General features: G+C 38.5%; 1 protein-coding gene across 2 annotated transcripts in view; it reads left to right on the forward strand.

Moving 5' to 3' along the window:
* nsmaf (neutral sphingomyelinase (N-SMase) activation associated factor) overlaps positions 1 to 17,854 on the forward strand; it is a 106,297-nt gene that overhangs the window by 12,099 nt on the left and 76,344 nt on the right. For both annotated transcript variants that reach the window (XM_069921432.1, XM_069921431.1), the window contains 6 exons: positions 3,596 to 3,663; positions 3,764 to 3,800; positions 6,887 to 6,937; positions 9,662 to 9,733; positions 12,117 to 12,164; positions 16,709 to 16,761. In XM_069921432.1, coding sequence (XP_069777533.1) covers positions 3,596 to 3,663; positions 3,764 to 3,800; positions 6,887 to 6,937; positions 9,662 to 9,733; positions 12,117 to 12,164; positions 16,709 to 16,761 — 329 coding nt within the window. The remainder of the gene's footprint in view (positions 1 to 3,595; positions 3,664 to 3,763; positions 3,801 to 6,886; positions 6,938 to 9,661; positions 9,734 to 12,116; positions 12,165 to 16,708; positions 16,762 to 17,854) is intronic.

Here is a 17,854-nt window from a genome sequence, read left to right on the forward strand (position 1 = left end):
AAAGGAGGAAAAACCCAACACCCAACCCCAACCAACCAATTTTCCCCTGCAACCGCTGCAACCGTGTCTGCCTGTCCCGCATCGGACTTGTCAGCCACAAACGAGCCTGCAGCTGACGTGGTCATTTACCCCCTCCATAAATCTTCGTCCGCGAAGCCAAGCCAAAGAAGATACAACTATATATTTTGGCATGCATTCTTCCCATTCCTAAATGGGATCTGATTTCCTTGTCCCTGCTATACATTTCTTGCAATTGCTAATGCAATTTTTACAAATTCCTTTGCAAAAAATTCAAATTCAATTTTGGTCTTATCACTGAAATATTACTCAATATGAAAAGCATTGGGTCTTGTGGAAGTTAAATTCCCATAACTTGTTTTAGAAAAGTTCCTAATTCTATCCAAAATGGTCTCAATTTTGAACATGACCATGTAGAATGCAAAAAAATACCTATCTCTTGACTACACCAAAAACATTTTTTTAGATCTGAATTTAATTAATTTTTGTGCAGTAAGATGGATGTAAAAAAATTTATACTGAACCAATCTATCTAACATTTATTGTATTTGTCATACTGTCATAACATAATTCTGCAATTTTATCCACAATACTTGCATTTAAATCCATTTCCATCTCTGATTGGATCTATGGATTCCCTGCTTCAAAGTTCTCTTTTGTAATAATATATACATAACAAATATCCATTAATAGATCTGTTTCAAATCAAAGTTTTTATTTCACTTCTTTCAGGCTATAACATTGTTGGATCCAATTTATCCCATGAATATGCTTTTATTTGGGAATAAAATATTGTATTGTATCCTATATTTATTTTTTAATTGATCAAATTACACTAAATTTTTCCCTTCATAACAATCTGCTATATTTCTTATTCCTTTAGAGAACCAAATATTAAATAGTTGATTATTCAAAGTAAATGGTATGTCTATTTTGAATCAAAGGCATTTTAATTACCGCAAAATTCCTTTATCCCATTTCATTATTGACTTTATTCCATAAGTTAATCAAATGCTTCAAATGTGGTGTATCCCAATCTCCAGATATTATTCTCATTTCCCATTTATATATTAAATCTATGGTATCTTCTCTCCTATCTTGTCCATCTGTATTTTAATCCATACTGATTTCTCTCCCTCTTCAAAAAAAAAAGAGAGAAATCTCATTTGTATTGCTTTATAATAATTTTTTTAATTTGGAAGTTGCAGACTTCCTAATTCATATTTCTTTGTCAATTTTTCTAACAAAACTCTTGACATCTTGCCCTTCCAAATGAATTTTATTACATATTTATTTAATTCCTGAAAAAAATCTGTACAAGGAATATAGGCAATGTTTGAAAAAGATGTTGCACTCTTGGAAATATGTTCATTTTTATACAATTAACAGTTCCCAATAATGTTATTAGTAATTCCATTCATTTTAAAAAATCTTCATCAATTTTCTTATAAAGGGGTATAATTCAACTTGCATATGTTACTTAAATTATTATCTATTCATATCCCTAAATATTTTATTCCAATCGATGGCCATTTAAATTGGGAATCTCTTCAAAACTGAGAATAATCACCACTAGAAAGGGGCTTTTATCCCAATTTACCTTATATCCAGATACTATTCCATATTCTTTTAATTTCAAATATAATTTCTGTAATGAATGTTCTGGTTCTGTCTATAATGGAATATATATTTGGGAGATAATTGGTAAAATTAGAGTAGGTTACATACATACACACATTTTAAAACCAATCTTATTTGAAATATTGAAGAATTCATATTCAGTGAACTTTATAGAAACTATGGAGAATGCTTGCACATTCCACGAGTAGATGATAATTGAAATGATGTCATCAAATGAATTGACTGGAGACAGATCATCTGTGTTGAACTTTTTACAAGGCTTCTGACCTTTCTGCAAAGTACTCACTCAAAGGTAAATGAGAAGTTTCTTTACCCAAGTCAACAGATGGGAGCAAAAGACGAACTCCTGTTGTTTGCTGGAGAAGATGGGAGTTTTGGTTTTGCAAGTGAGAGAGTCAGATGGGCTTTCTAGCATTTGGGGAGGGAAGGAGGGGAGAGAGAGAGAGAGAGAGATGAAACAAGTTCTCTCAGCCAGTGTGTGTGTGTGTGACACTGAGAGACTGAACAGTTGCAGCTGAAGCAAGCAGGAAAAGCTTGTTGGAACTGAAACAGAAAGCTCCAGGGCGGCAGATGACTGGAAGTGCTATCTGTCTGATGTTTCTCTTTGAATAAGTGGAACAGAAAGGAAATCTGTGGTAGCCTGAAAGAAAAAGGTTATCATCTGGAGAACCTTGATGGGGCAAGTTTCATCAGCAAGACATTGAGGTGACTAATGGTGGTACCTCAGTTGTGTAAATCCTGGAACAACAAATCTCTCTCTGCAAATCTCCAAAGAACCTTCCAGAGCGGTAAACATTTACCTTTCAAGCACAGAAGCCTGGTGAACTTTATACATGTTAAATTCTGTGCACACCATCAGAATTGCCTGCAACCAGTGAACTTGAAAGAATGAGAAGTGAGTTTGAACTGTGAACCAAAGAACTTTTCTTAAATTTACACACACATTACATACACGTGCGCTTAGAATTAGAAGGGCGTTAAGGTTAGTTAAGTTAAAAGAGATAAGTTAAAGTTTGATTCTGTTTTCATGTTTAAAGATAATTAAAAACAATTTTTGTTTAAGTAACTACTTGTCTTGGTAAATGTCTATTGCTGCTGGGTTTTGGGGTCCTTTGGGCTCGTAACACTGTCAAATAAATCATTGCATAATCTACAAACAAATTAATCATATATTTTTCTGTATCTTTAATTTCAAAATCAGACTGACTCAATTCTGCCAATGGTTCTGTTGCTAAAATAAATAAAGCTGGAGATAATGGACATCCTTGTCTACTAGATCTAGTTAAATGAAAAGGCGTGGATATTTGTTCATTTGTTACAACTTTAGCTTTTGGTTCATTATATAAAGTTTTAATCCAATTTGCAAATATTGGTCCCAATCCAAATTTATCAAGTACCTTAAATAAAAAAAAACTCCCATTCTAATCTGTCAAATGCTTTTTCGGCATCTAAGACCAATGCTGCACGTAAATCTCCTCTCTTTTGCGCCAATTGTATTATACACAATAATCTTGTCAAATTATATGCTAATTTTCTCTTTTTAACAAAACCAGTCTGGTCCATATTTATTAATTTTGACAAATATTTTTCCATCCTTTTCGCTAATCCTGGAACGTGAAATTCAAGTTTGGAAAATGATTGGATCCTCACTTAAAAACTTAATCTTGACCCAAGAATATACAAACTTCAGTTTGAAAACCATTGCTTAATTCATTTTCATAGGCAGCTTTATTATATGGATTTCTCTGTTTGTCCACAGTTTGTAAAATAACATCTCTGTGCAATTTTAAAATTGGGTGGAAATATTTCTATTATGATATGAATAGTCTATTGCACATCTTCTATATGTTGTTATTTGTTGTGTTTGTGTGTTCGAATTCTTATTCTTTCTAATAACTTTAGAGATCAGTATAAACTGACCTTGGAAAATTTTTAGTTCCCTTTCAGAGACTGCAGCAGAATTGAAGAGATAGAAGATAAGAACTCAAGTAATCCTTTTGAAGAGTATGTTCAGCTTTAGTCATAGACATCTTAACTTTTAATTTGAAGTCCAATAACTCGTTGTGAATGTATGTTTATTTGTAATAAAATTGTGCTTTTCCAGAAATAGAATTTGTGGAATCTGCATTACATGCCATCAGGTAAGAAACTTGCAAATCTTGCATTCTTATTTCTCTTTTGTGCTTGCTATTCTTGGATCGTGCTTCAGGGTTAAGGAAAACTTGTTCCCTCTTCAATTATTTGGGCCCCAATCTGGTGGTTGAGACCAATGTGAAACTTGCAGATTACCAAATCTGGGACAGAAGATGCTTGATAGCAAAGCAGTAGGTAGTTTGAGATAATATGTATTTTTCACTGTTTATAGTGGGCAACTAACAGATGCTCCTACTCAGCATTAAGTGCTCATGGGCCACGGAATCTCAAAAGGCCCTGAGGGTCTGACATTTTTTTCAAGGAGACTTTGAAAACATCCTTGTATTAACTCTCTCTATCTTGTAAACAGAGCTCCAAGTTGAGTGTCTGCTCTAAAGTCTCATATCTGGCATGCAAACAATGTGCCCTACCCATTGGAACCGATTAACTGTAATTAAGGTTTCGTTTCTGGTGATGTTAGCCTGGGAGAGGATGACAACATTGGCTCACTTATTCTGTCAGTGCATTTGGAAGACTTTCAAACATTTTTTTAAGATGGCTACAGGCTGTGTCGACACTCAGAATTGGTGAAATTCATCATCAATGTCTGGTTTATGAAAAGTCTTCTAAGAATTTTATTTATTTTTTATTTGCAACCTGACAAAAGCTGATACTAGCTATTGAAACCCATCGCTGGAAGGTCAAGAAACAGGAGGACCTGGGGAAAACTCACGCAGGTCATGAGTAAAATGTACAAACTCCTTACATACAGTGCTGGATTCAAACACAGATTAACAGGCACTGTTGGTGCGAGAACGCAGCCTTGCTTCACGCCATTGTTAATGGAGAAGGGTTCAGAGAGCTTATTCCTATATCTGACCCGACCTTGTTGGTTTTCGTGCAGTTGGAACTTTGGGGGGCATCCGAGGCGCTCTAGTATTTGCCAAAGCCCTTTCCTACTCACGGTGTCGAAGGCTTTGGTAAGGTCAACAAAGGTAATGTAGAGTCCTTTGTTTTGTTCTCTGCACTTTTCTTGGAGCTGTCTGAGGGCAAAGACCATGTCAGTAGTTCCTCTGTTTGCGCGAAAGCCACGCTGTGATTCTGGGAGAACATTTGGGCGACACCAGGTATTATTCTATTTAGGAGAATCCTAGCGAAGATTTTGCTTGCAATGGAGAGCAGCGTGATTCCCCTGTAGTTTGAGCAGTCTGATTTCTCGCCTTTGTTTTTGTACAGGGTGATGATGATGGCATCACGAAGGTCCTGAGGCAACTTTCTTTGGTCCCAGCAGAGCTTGAAAAACTCATGCAGTTTGGCATGCAGAGTTTTGCCGCCAGCCTTCCAGATCTCTGGGGGGGATTCCATCTATACCTGCTGCTTTGCCACTTTTCAGTTGTTCAATTGCCTTATATGTCTCTTCCCGGGTGAGGACCTCATCCAGTTCTAGCCTTAAGGGCTGTTAAGGGAGCTGGAGCAGGGCGGATTCTTGGACTGAGCGGTTGGCACTGAAAAGAGATTGGAAGTGTTCTGACCATCGGTTGAGGATGGAGATCTTGTCGCTGAGGAGGACTTTGCCGTCTGAGCTGTGCAGCGGGCTTTGGACTTGGGGTGAGGGGCCATACACAGCCTTTAGAGCCTCGAAAAAACCCCTGAAGTTGCCAATGTCCGCGCTGAGCTGGGTTCGTTTGGCGAGGCTAGTCCATCACTCATTTTGGATCTCCCGGAGTTTGCGCTGAAGATAGCTGCATGCGCGACGGAAGGCTCGTTTCTTCTCTGGCCAGGACGGCTTTGCAAGGTGAGCCTGGTGGGCAGCTCGCTTCTTTGCCAGCAGCTCCTGGATTTCCTGGTTGTTTTCGTCGAACCAGTCTTTGCTTTTCCTGGAGGAGAAGCCCAGTACCTCTTCAGTGGATTGCAGTATGGCAGTCTTCAGCTGATTCCAGAGGGTTTCAGGGGACGAGTCCGTGAGGCAGATTGCATCCTCGAGTTTTGCTTTGAGGTTTGCCTGGAAGTTTCCTCTCACTTCGTCTTTGGAAAAACTCACTTTGGAAAAAAATAACAGGCACTGTAATAATGTTGTGCTAACCATGCTACGTGGGAAGTAGTCCAGTTTTTCTTGCCTTTTTATGAACCTCTTTTGTTTCATGGCAGATTTGTGCAGTGGAACTGGTGACTGAAGAGTTTATTGTTTTTCAGCTGTTAAGTGCCAGGCTCTTTTTCTCATGTGCTTCATTGAAAAAGTCCACGACGACTTGGCAGTATGCCTCTCTCCTTCCAGTACAAAGTTTCTCCCTCGTCCATACATGCAGCTTGCTCAACTTTCCCTTCTCATGTTTTATTACTCAGTCACTCCTCTTTCCACTTTTTCCAGTTATTTCTCACTTTCCTTGTTCTTTCTTTCATCCTTTATTACAGATTCATCTTTGGCCTATTGCTTTGTCATCTCTTTAGAACCAAAAACAGAAAAAGAAATATTGGACTCTATAAAGCAGTTTATAACATTGGGTCAAAAAGTGAAAAGTTACAGGTAATGGCAGGAAATTACTAGAGATCATCTGATTTTCTGGATTGTTGGAATAAGAATGCTGACATATCAAGCTTCTCTTGTCTTGTGCTGCTACTTAAGAGCTTGAGTGGTGGAATTAGATTTCACTGCAAGAAGATTTCATTCCCAGACAGACTGATTTCCAAAGCATCAACATGGAACTTTTTGAAAATGAATCCAAGAAACATATATTTGGAAGGAAAATGTCTTCAACTCAAGTGAGAGGGAATCCAAAGCTCAGGCTTTGTCAAGTGAAAGCACAGCCACCAGTGGTGAAACAATGAAAGTAGATGAGCAACAGACCTGAATTAAAGGAGCAGAAATATGGTAATATCTAGAGCTGGAAGAGATTACAAATACTGGGAAGAGAAAACTTTGTTGGGATACTTCAGTACACTGAATATAAACACCTTGCATATATTCTCACTGATCAGAAATACACTGACCTGCAAACATTAAGGGAAAATATTGAGTCACAGTTGAATGAGACAAGTTTAAAATCTGAACTTCAGTACTTTAAAGCAATATTAATTGTGTTTTATTCTCTTTTAGATCTGTTTAATCAAAGAACAAAGTGTGGTGGCTCCATATAAAATTGAAAGAGTAGGTTGATAGTTCCTTTTATTTTCCTTAATTATAAACATTAATTAGCCATTAAATTCTGTGTATGCATGTACCATATTTAATCTTGTGAAAGAGCAAATTGATTCTAACAAAAATGTTAGGATGGTTGAGCTTCATAAAGTCAATAAACTACATTTTATTGCATTGTTAATAAAATATCCCAAAGGAGAATTTTTATATGTGTGACTTTTCTGTTTGCTTGGGTGTAATTTGCATAATGTTTTCCATCTGTTGATCATGTATATTTCTAAGAATGCAGACAGTGGTGTTACTCCTTTTCAATTTATTTCCAATTCAAAGTGAATTCTTTAGACATGCAGAATTTAGAATCTAAATTCTTCAGACTTATCTAATTTTGGATAAGACTTTCTATAAGAAAAACAGTTTAAAATGTACTTTTTTTCATTTATCGAATCTTGGATGTCACTGATGAGGCCAGCTCTATTGCCTGTCCCTATCGATACTTGAGAAGGTGATGCTGAATCACTTTAAAGTGCTGCGGTCTTTCTCGGTGCTGCTTTGTCGTCTGTTCCAGGATTTTGAAGCGGAGATAGTGAAAGACTGGTGACATTTCCAAATCCGTATTCTGTACAAATTGAAGCAAAGCCTGCAGGTGGTGAGATTTCCCTGCACCTGCTGCTCTTGTCCTTTTGGTGATGGACGTTTCAGGTTTGAAAGATGCTGTGGGAATAGTCATCAAGTAACTGCATTGTATTTTCAAGATTCCTTTATTTCATGTAATAGTATAAAATATGTAATATTACACAAAATTCCCTTCTGTTTGCCGTAAGACGGACAAAGTGTCGCCCGGCACTCCTTACTGTATGAGAAACGGAGAAGCAGAGTTCCTTTGGAGTTGCTCTGTGTTCATGGTTTTGCTTCCAGTGCTCCATCAACAATCCGAACTCCACATCTAAACCTCTGACACGATCAGGAAGCCTTCAGCACCTGAGGCCCTTCGTGAGCCCTTCTTGTTCTCATGAACCAGTCTCCAGTAGTCCGTAGCATCTGGGAGTCCTCCAACTGCATTGCTCTCAGCCCCTGTATAGCTGCTGAGTCCATCGTTGTCCTGTAGGGTCATCTCCTCTGCTCTTCCATCTCAGCGGGGGTGTGGTCTCCCTTTTCTGGTGCCTTGTGCTGGTTCGCTGCTCCCAGAGGCTGCAACCTCTTGTGGCCACTGCCAAGCATAGGTACTCCCATCAGGATTTTAGTTTAAAAACACCTTTGGCTCCTCTAACAGGCTGTTTAACACATGTAGGGAGAGTTATGAGTAGTGAGATTGGGAAGGATTAGATTGATGTGGACTGCGATTAGGTCAGAAACACTACAGACTGAGCTTTTTGTGACATTTTTCAGAAAAGTCAAAGCATGCAGAAACTACTGATCCAGAACTTTAGTTTCATATGAGTAAAAGGAAAATTGGTTAAAGATTGAAATTGTATAATATTGCCCAATAAAAGACTGTTTCTGTCAAGGCTCTTAAAGACTTGTTTCTTAAAGATTGGTGGAACAGAACCAGATCAACCACTAATAGTCTGGTTGGATTTGTGATGCCCAAAGATACTATTCATCCACAAGGGATCATCAGTGAATCTATATTTAAAGCCTATTTGTCCCAATCAGCAACAAGATTTCTAAAAGCAGCATTGTTTATTTGTTGAAGGTCTTTAAAGTGGAATGATTATGAATAATTAAATTGTTAGTTTATGCAAGATGGTGGAGGCCTGTTTGCAGAAATGATGCTTTGTATTTGTGTTTGATTCCTTGATATTTTCACTTTAGAAGTCTTTGCTTGAAGAGAGTTAACAAAGTAGTTTTATTAGTCTTTTTTGTTTTTGGATGAAGCATTCATTGTTGGATGGAATTATCTCCCATAATTAATTCAACCAAAGGTTTATTGTTTTTCATAATCATATGTCCTTTTTAAGAAAGAGGAAAACTTTTTTTGGGCAATTACCGCTCATCAGGTCAAAACCTCTTCGGAGGGGAAAAGGCAAAAGTTTGACATTGGACTGGCAATTTGTACCCAGTAAAATATAGAGGAAAAGTCTGAAAATTTATTCAATGTAATTTTGTGGAGGTTTGGCAAGAAATCGGAAACCCTGGCAAATTTCTACAGATGTGAGGTGGAAAGTGTGCTGACCGTCTCATCATGGTCTGGTATGGGGACACCAGTATCCCTGAGTGAAAGTCCTGCAAAAGGTAATGGACACAGCCAAGGACATCACAGGCAAAACCCTTCCCATCATTGAGAATATCTAAAGGGAACACTGCTGTCAGAGAGGAGCAGCAATCATAAAGCATCCACATCACTCGAGATGCTCTGTTCTCACTGCTACCATCAGGAAAGAGGTAGAGGTGCCACAAGACTTGCACCACCTGGTTCAGGAACAACTGCTACCCCTCCACCATCAGACACCTCAACAACAAACTCAATCAGGGACTCATTTAAGGACACTTACTTGTGCACTTTATTGATTTTTTCTCTCTCTCTGTATTGTACAGTCATTTTTTTTTACATTTGTTTACTTGGTTACATGTGTACATTGAGTAGAGTTTTATTGCACTACCAATAGGTGGTAATTCTGCCTCGCCCGTAGGAAAAAGAAACTCAGATTTGTATGTGATGTCGTGTACTGTATGTACTCTGAAAATAAATTTGAACTTTGTTAATTTAAGTAATTTTATCTACATTTTAACTAGGGTCCAAAGGATTACTTTTTCAAAATAGAAGACACTTCAAAAGCAGAAGATGTTGTGCAAAGCTTACTACAGGTAAAATAATACTAAGCAAAAAATAATTTTGAGTCAGTCCAAAATTCTTTGTGAAGTTATCCCTGTTTGCCCTTCACACACACTTGTCATGAAAGTAAATGCAAGATCTTTTTATTTTAAACAATAACTATAAATTACACTTTCAGTTTAGTTTTTTTAACAATTAGAGTCCGAAAATCCCGACTGTTTGGGGACTGGGTCAGTTCAAATTTTATGGATTTTTGGGCAGTGCTTTTAAAATTCAAATTTAAGGAAGAATAAAGGAGAGATGAACAAGTATATATTAGCAAATACAGCATGTTTAATTTATCAAAGTTAGCAATTTTAAAGCATAAAGTCATCAAGAGTGGTCGCTTATCGCTGATGTGCATCTGTGGTGCTTACACATGTACGCATTCATACAAAAGACCACTAAATTTTAAAAGTTTGGAGTTTTTGAAAACTTTGGATTGTGGGGTAGTCCAGATTTCTGGCATCCTGATTTTTGGACTTCTATAATAGATAATTCAAACTAGACAGTATGATTCATCTGGACAATTTGCTTTTCTCCAATTGAGACTGTTTATTGACCATTATAAGAGCTTTGTGAACACTAGCAAAGTCTAATGTGGCTCCATGATTTTAATAAAATGGAGACACAAAAGTTACATGTATTAGAATCTGGTGCAAAAATCATTACCCACCTGTGACGGGCCCCAGAGGATCCCAAAACCCAGCAGCAATAGAAATTCACTAAGACAAATGGTTACTTAAACAAAAAATAACTTTTAATTATCTTTAAACATGGAAACAGGATCAAACTCTAACTTATTACTGTTAACTTAGCCCCTTTCTAATTCTAAACACACATGTATGTAATGTGTGTGTAAGTTCAGAAAAGTTACAGTCCAATCTCACTTCTCACTCCTCCAAGTTCACTGGTATCAGGCAATTCTTGTATTGTGCACAAAATTTAACATTTATGAATCTTTACCAGGCTTTGGTGCTTGAAAGGTGAATAGTTACCTCTCAGGAAGGTTCTTGTTGGTTTTCAGAGAGATATTTGTTGTTCGGTTAACACAAACTGATCCCTTGTAATCAGCCACATCATTGTCTTGCTGAAGAAACTTTCAGGTCACTGCAGAGTTCCTTTTCTGTTTCCTTTATTTCAAGTGAAACATTATGCAGCCAGTCCTCTCCTCTTGTATGGACCACAAGGGCTTTGAACAGGCTGAACTAAGAACTCACAACTTATCTTCAAAATGGGGTTTTTCTACAAGCTTGTCAGCTTGTCCTGTTCCATTCTCAGCTGCTGCTGCTGAACTGTAAATCTGAATCCTCTCCCCTCCCTCTTCCCCCTCTCTCTCAGAGAAAACCATATGGCCCTCTTGGAACAGCAAACTGCGTTCAGACAGACTGTGGCACCGGACCCAATCTTCTGAGTCCATTCATCTGTTGCTTTCCAAAACAATAATCCATTACTCCACAGCATGTCCAATTAACACCTATTTGTGAAGTCTCTATAGGCATTCTTCAAAGTTTTTGCGAAGACTGTCTGGCTTGAGCAGAGCTCTGACATTTTTAATGAGATCTGTATTTTGAAGTGTTTGTGTGTGTTTGTGACCTATACTTTAAAAAATAAACCCACAATTTATCTCCTTTAAAACATATCTATATACAATATAAAATATAACATAAACTATTACACACCATTCCTTCCTTCTCATTTTCTAACCTGGCACAATGTATCCATTGTTTTATATTGCTCCATCTTGACCTTAAATAATGCCCATCAATTTGCTCCACGGATATTCCTTGATCTCTGATCCTCCAGGAATTTTTTTTGATTTAATAATGTGCCTGTTCAAAACTGCTTAGAAATTTATGAAGGTATCTCAATAATAATGCGGTAAATTGATGGATTTCATTATACATCCTTCATATTTAACTAAAGTTTAAGGCTATAGACCAATCATGAATAAAACTACCCAATCTAATTAGCCCCTATCACCTAGTCATTATCATTACATACGCTACTTGTTGATACCTAATGCACATCTCGAACTATAGCTTTCATGCACCATGGACCTCCAAATCATGGTCAATATTAGTCATCCCAGAAGCACAAGTGTTGACAACATAAAAGTTCTTTCAGAATCTGGTTGCGAATAAGTCACATGAAACTTTCAAGGCCTTGTGATTGAAAGAACTGACAATAATGCATCTTGGGGAAAAGTTCCAATTGATCCTACATATTAACCATAAGAGTTTGAGCATCAGTATACACTATAAATTGAGTTGTTAATTCTTTTAAGTTATTTTCTTAGTCTTAACAATCTATTTTAAAAAAAGTTATAGTTGCAATTTCTGTATAGTAAATTTTCCAACATTGTTATTTTTTAAGCTTCACAGAGCTTCTCAGTTGGACAAACTGGCAGATCAGATTGCAATGGTAAGGGATTTCTGCATTTTGTTTAATCATCCATTTTTTAAGCTCTGTTCTGTTGAATTAAACCATCAGGTAATGGGTGGCAGGTTATTGGGAATCCCAATAGCAAAACCTTCTAAATAAATGTTGTATTGTTATCATCATTAAATTTGTGATCAATTTGAAATCTAATAAATGAGTCTGGACTTCAGATTTTGGTGCATTGTGGGGGGAATAACTTCCTTTCTACAATTTCCTAGAATTTGCAATGAAAAACAACAGATTATCATTTATAATGGAAGGAATCACGCAGCCTATTATTTAAAATTAGTTATTTTGTGGATAGAAATTTCCAGACAGGCAAAGGAAAAAAAAAATTAAGAATATGCATAAAACTTTCTTGACATTCAGGAATCCTCAGTACATGACTGTTCAAGTGGAAGGAGTAAAATTCTAAATAACATTGGGAATCTGGATTTTATGCATTGGGAACATTGGCATCATCATTCACCCATAATTCACAAAAATGAAGTAAAAGCAAGTCACCCTCAATCCCAAAGGACCGACTACAAAAATAATGGCTGACAGATTTCTAACTTATTGTCAGTACACACATGATATCACATACAACCCTGAGACTCCTTTTTCCTGTGGTCGCGGCAGAATTACCACTGCAGAATTTTCACGCCTTGTAACATGCAGAAAATCATTAATTGTGTAAAGATGTTTTTGTATAACGCGCACACACACGTTGTAGTAGTCTGAATTCCGACTGGCAATAGCAATTTACATTTAAATGGAACATGACAAAGCACAAACTAGGATCTGCCACAATTAATCTCCTGCAATTAACACCCAATTAATTTCCCCAGATGTGTTAATTGCCCATTGGTGTAGATGATATCTTGCTGCAACACATTAACAAGCTTTGGATAGGAATCAATTAAATAGATCGAAGACAGGCTTCAGAGTTGAGCAGGATTTTAATTTTAATGTTAGGCCCTTTCATGCAATGAAAAAGCCTGACTAAAGGCGAGATTCTCTGCTGTTGTGTCAGGATACTTACCTCCTTGAATGCGCTTTAGCTGGCTCCGAGGTCCTGCAAGTGATTCCTCTTAGGGGAGGATGATCAGCGGAGCAGAGCGCTGTGCTCTACCACCTCACATGAATGTACAGCTACTGCAAGTGGCTGGTCAGGGGCAGGCTGATGAGTCGCAATGATGCTGTCAGCCCGCAACCCATCTCTCCACTTTCTCCCACCCACTCGTACCTCTCCCACCCACTTGTACCTCTCCCTCCATGATCTCCTCAAGTTCGGGGTGGCCAGCAGGAGCAGTCAGGTTGGGTGGGCCATCAGGGGGCGGATGGTTTGGGCTGTGCCAGCTCCATCTCACTGGGCTGCTTCAGCTTTTGGGGCAGCTCTCTGCGGCTCAAAACACAGCAGAGCAATGGCTGTCTTCCTTACCCATAATCCCCCATGAAGCTGGAACTGTTCTGGGAAACACAGCAGTTCCAGCTACATGGGTGATTATGATTAGGGAAGACAGCCATTGCTCTGCTGTGTATTTATGACAGGTGGCACTATGGTACCAGTCGCCCCACCTCCATCGGCTCTGGAGGGCGTTACGATGTGTCACTCAACATGAATGCAGCGCAGGAGCAGCCTTTTAGGGCTGCTCCATGAAAATTAAGTTTTATGTTTTCTTCCCGCGCTTATAGTTGGCCTCCAGGTGGAGGCCTTGCATGAAAGGGCCTGTTGTCTCAAATCAGAGGCACTTCGTGTTAATCTCCTCCCTCAGGTATGGGTCTGAGCAATTAACATCGATAAGGTGCAGTGCCCTAACCAAAATGTCCTTTTTATAGGAATACCATGGCTTTCAGTACAAAGAGATATTCCAAAGATCAACATTTCCAATGCCTGCTATAAATTGTGCCCATTATTTCATTGCTTCTATTACGTTCTCATGCTTGCTATAATATTCCCACACTCACTATAAATTGTTTTTTTTTCCCATGGCTGCTATTGTGCGTGCTCTCTCAATGCCACTATTGTATTTCCACACTCGCTAATATTCCCATACTTGCTATAAGTTGCCAGTTCAACTTCCCACACACGCTATTAATTGAATGAGTTTTTTCAACGGAAAAATATTCTCGTATCGCTCTTGCCCACATATAACTTGTGGGGGTACCTGGTTTGTAAAATATGCATATAATGCAAATGTTATATGCATAAAAATATGGTAATTGGTAGTGCAAAAAATAAACTATACATGTAAACAAATAAAAGACGCATTTGAACATAGAAATTCAGAAGTTGCTCCTGGTGATTTTGTGCTTCCAAAACAGTGTTATGTAACCTTCCTTTGAAGAAACTTGTGAATACGACAAACATTTAAAGGTTTTTAATAGCTATTTTCATAGTTCTTATAAAAATGTTTTTCCTGAAGTGGGATTACAATCTTAATTGTATCTAAATTGTAACTGATTGAGAACCTTTTCAGCCTTGTTAAACTAATGTCAGGTACATGAATTGTAATTTCCTCAATTAAATATTTCAGAACCTTATGACCATAAGACGTAAGAGCAAAACTATGCTATTCAGTCCATCAATTCTGCCCCGCCATTTAAGCACGAGCTGATCCATTTTCCCACTCAGCCCCACTGCCTGGCCTTCTCCCCATAACCTTTGATGCTGTGGCTAATCTCTGCCTTAAATAAACCCAATTTCATGTCCTCCACAATAGCCTGTGGCCACAAATTCCACAGATTAACCATTCTCTGTCTGAAGAAATTCCTCCCAGTGTCTGTTCTAAGCATACACCCTTCAATCCTGAAGTTAGGCCCTCTTGTCCTAGACTCTCCCACGATGGGAAGTAACTTTCTCTATCTACTCTGTCCATGCCTTTCAATGTTTGAAATGTTTCCAAGAGTTCCCACCACCCCATCATTCTGTTAAATTCCACCTAGTACAGGTCGAGAACTGTCAAACGTTCCTCATATTATTCAAACTTTCTCCAGTATCAGCCCAAATCTGCTCACAATACTCCAAGTGAAGTCTCACCATTGCCTTATAGAGCATCAACACCACATCCCTGTTTAAATATTCTATTCCTCTTGAAATGAATGCTAGCATTGCATTTGCCATTTTCACTACCAAGTGAATATGCAAGTTTACCTCCTGCACGAGGAGCTCCAGGTCCCTTTGCTTCTGGTATCTTCAATTTTCTCCCCATTTAAAAAAAAATAATCTGCCAATTTTTCTTACCCAAGGGCATGACCCTCCACTTTCTGATATTGTATTTCATTTGCCACTTCTCTGCCCATTCTCCTAATCTTTAAGTACTTCTGCAGCCTCCCTGGTTCCTCAACACTTCTTGATCCTCCACCTACCTTAGTATCATCTGCAAACTTGACCATAAAGCTATTCATTCTATAATCCAAATCATTAATATATAGCATTGGAAGTAGTCAAACAATAATCATGGCTTTTATTAGCAGAAACTAATGGTACAATAATGAAAGTCAATTGGTGCATACAAAGTTATACCCAAGGGGAGTGTCTTTAATGGTAGAGATAATACACAGCCAATATCAGTAAGGCAAGGCTAGGCAAGAGGGTGACTGACAGCTCAGCAGAGATTCACTACGAGCATAAAAAGAGGGGCCCCAACACTGACCCTTGTTATTTATTCTGGCAGCCAACCAGAATATGATCCCTGTATTCTGACACTCTTGCTTCCTGGCAATCAGCCAATGCTCTACCCATGCTAATATGTTTCCTGTTAAATCATGGGCACTTACAAGTAGCCTCATGTGCAACACTTTGTCAAGTCTTCTGAAAATTCAAATAAATCACATCCACTGTATCTTCTTTATCTAGCCTGCTTGTTACTTCTTCAAAGAATTCCAATATCTCTAAGGATTTTTGGGAATGAGAGAGGTGTCCAGGTTGTGAAAGGATTTTCGTGTGTTGGCTGCCTTTTTTTGGCAGCAGGAGAAGTAAATGGAGCCCATGGAGTACATGGAAGTTTGCATTGTATTCTGAGCTCCATTCATTACCTTGTGTAGTTTTTTTCCTAATCTTGAGCAGAGAAGCTCCAATTGCTGAGTGCATTCAGCAAGTATGCTTTATATGGTGTACCTGTAGAAGTTGAGGGACAAGGACGATATACCGAACCTCCTTAGTATTCTAAGGAAGTAGAGGCATTAATGCATTTTTTTGAATGTTTAATGTTTTACCCAGGTATTTGGAGATACTGATTCTTAAAAATCTGAAGCTATCTACTCTTTCCACTGCATTGATATGGACAAGTGGATGGTCCTTTCTCTCTCTCTCTCTCCTAAAGTTAATGATCTTCTCCATCTTATTGGTGTTGAGAGGAATGTTGTTATCTTGGCACCATTCCCCTAGACTTTAAAACTTTCCTGTATTCAATCTCATTGTAATTAAATAAACATGAAAAACAATGTATGTATTAAATTTAACAGAAAAGCTGCAATAAATTTAGAACTGTTTTCAGCATGAAATTGTTTTAATTTTTTTCTCTCCCCATCTTCCTACATAGGTCACAGCCATTTTGCAGTCACGCTTGGCTCGAACCTCATTTGATAAAAATAGGTAATGTATGTGAAGTAGGATTAGATGTGTGATGCCTGTCTTTTGTTAAATCTACTGAATGGTGTCTTCTAATCATAAATACAAGATTGGTGGGAGATTTTTCAGTAAATTGCAGTGGGTTTTAGCTTTAAGTAAATATTTAATGGGAAGTCCAAATTATACTTCATATTTATATTTTTCTGATTTCTTTTTTGTAGGAGGAGGCTTGGAGACCCATTAAGTCCATGCCAGCCCTCCAAATAGTTCCATTAAGCATATTCCTCTCTTCACTTCTCCCAACTTATTCCTTCATTTTTGTTAACGTTCCCTTGATTTTCACACCAGCCATCCAGACTACTCAGTAACCTGCAGTACAACTCTGATTGTCCAAAATCCTCATTTATCTTAAAAAAAATTTGGGCCCGGAAGTGTTTCCAAAAATTTTTTTGATAAATGAGGATATCCAAAACAATCAGAATCCTCAGTTATCTGAATTCATTTTTGAACCAAACTGACCTCACAGGTTGAAAAATTCACCCGACATGAAATTAAAATGACGTTTGTCCTCGTTTCAGGTAACTTCCTCCCCTTTCTCTTTCCATTTCTTCTTTACCTTTCCCTATTGACTTTTTTCCAACTCTCTCTTTCAAACCGCATGCCACTGTCCCCCAGGCACCAATGTTCAGAAGAATCCCTTGTCCCAGCATCAAGGAGAGCGGCTTCCTGGGCAGGAGAGGGAACTTCAGGTTCTTGGGCAGGATCGTGACCTCGGTGGGGAGGTGTCAGTGATCGTTGGTGGTGGTTGGGGGGTGGGGGGGGAGTGAGTGTGCGCAGGCGAAGACTGGATCTGTGTTGGGCTACAACATCGAGAACCAGGATGTGAAGCTGGAACAGCCCTGGTCGGAACAAGCCCAAGGGGAGACAGGAGCCCGCTGACTTGCCAGTGAGTGTTCCACCGGCCTGGGAAGCCTCCCCTAGGATTGGCGACAGCAGTGGGGATGTGTCGGAGATTGGTGTTGGTGGTTGGGAGGTCACAGTAATCGGCGGCAGTGTTGGGGACATGTCAGAGATTGGCAGTGGCCAGTTTTTTTTTGGTGATGCTTAAAAAGCCTCC

Source organism: Narcine bancroftii, chromosome 2 (genome assembly GCF_036971445.1).
Source record: "Narcine bancroftii isolate sNarBan1 chromosome 2, sNarBan1.hap1, whole genome shotgun sequence".
Classification (NCBI taxonomy): Eukaryota; Metazoa; Chordata; class Chondrichthyes; order Torpediniformes; family Narcinidae; genus Narcine; species Narcine bancroftii.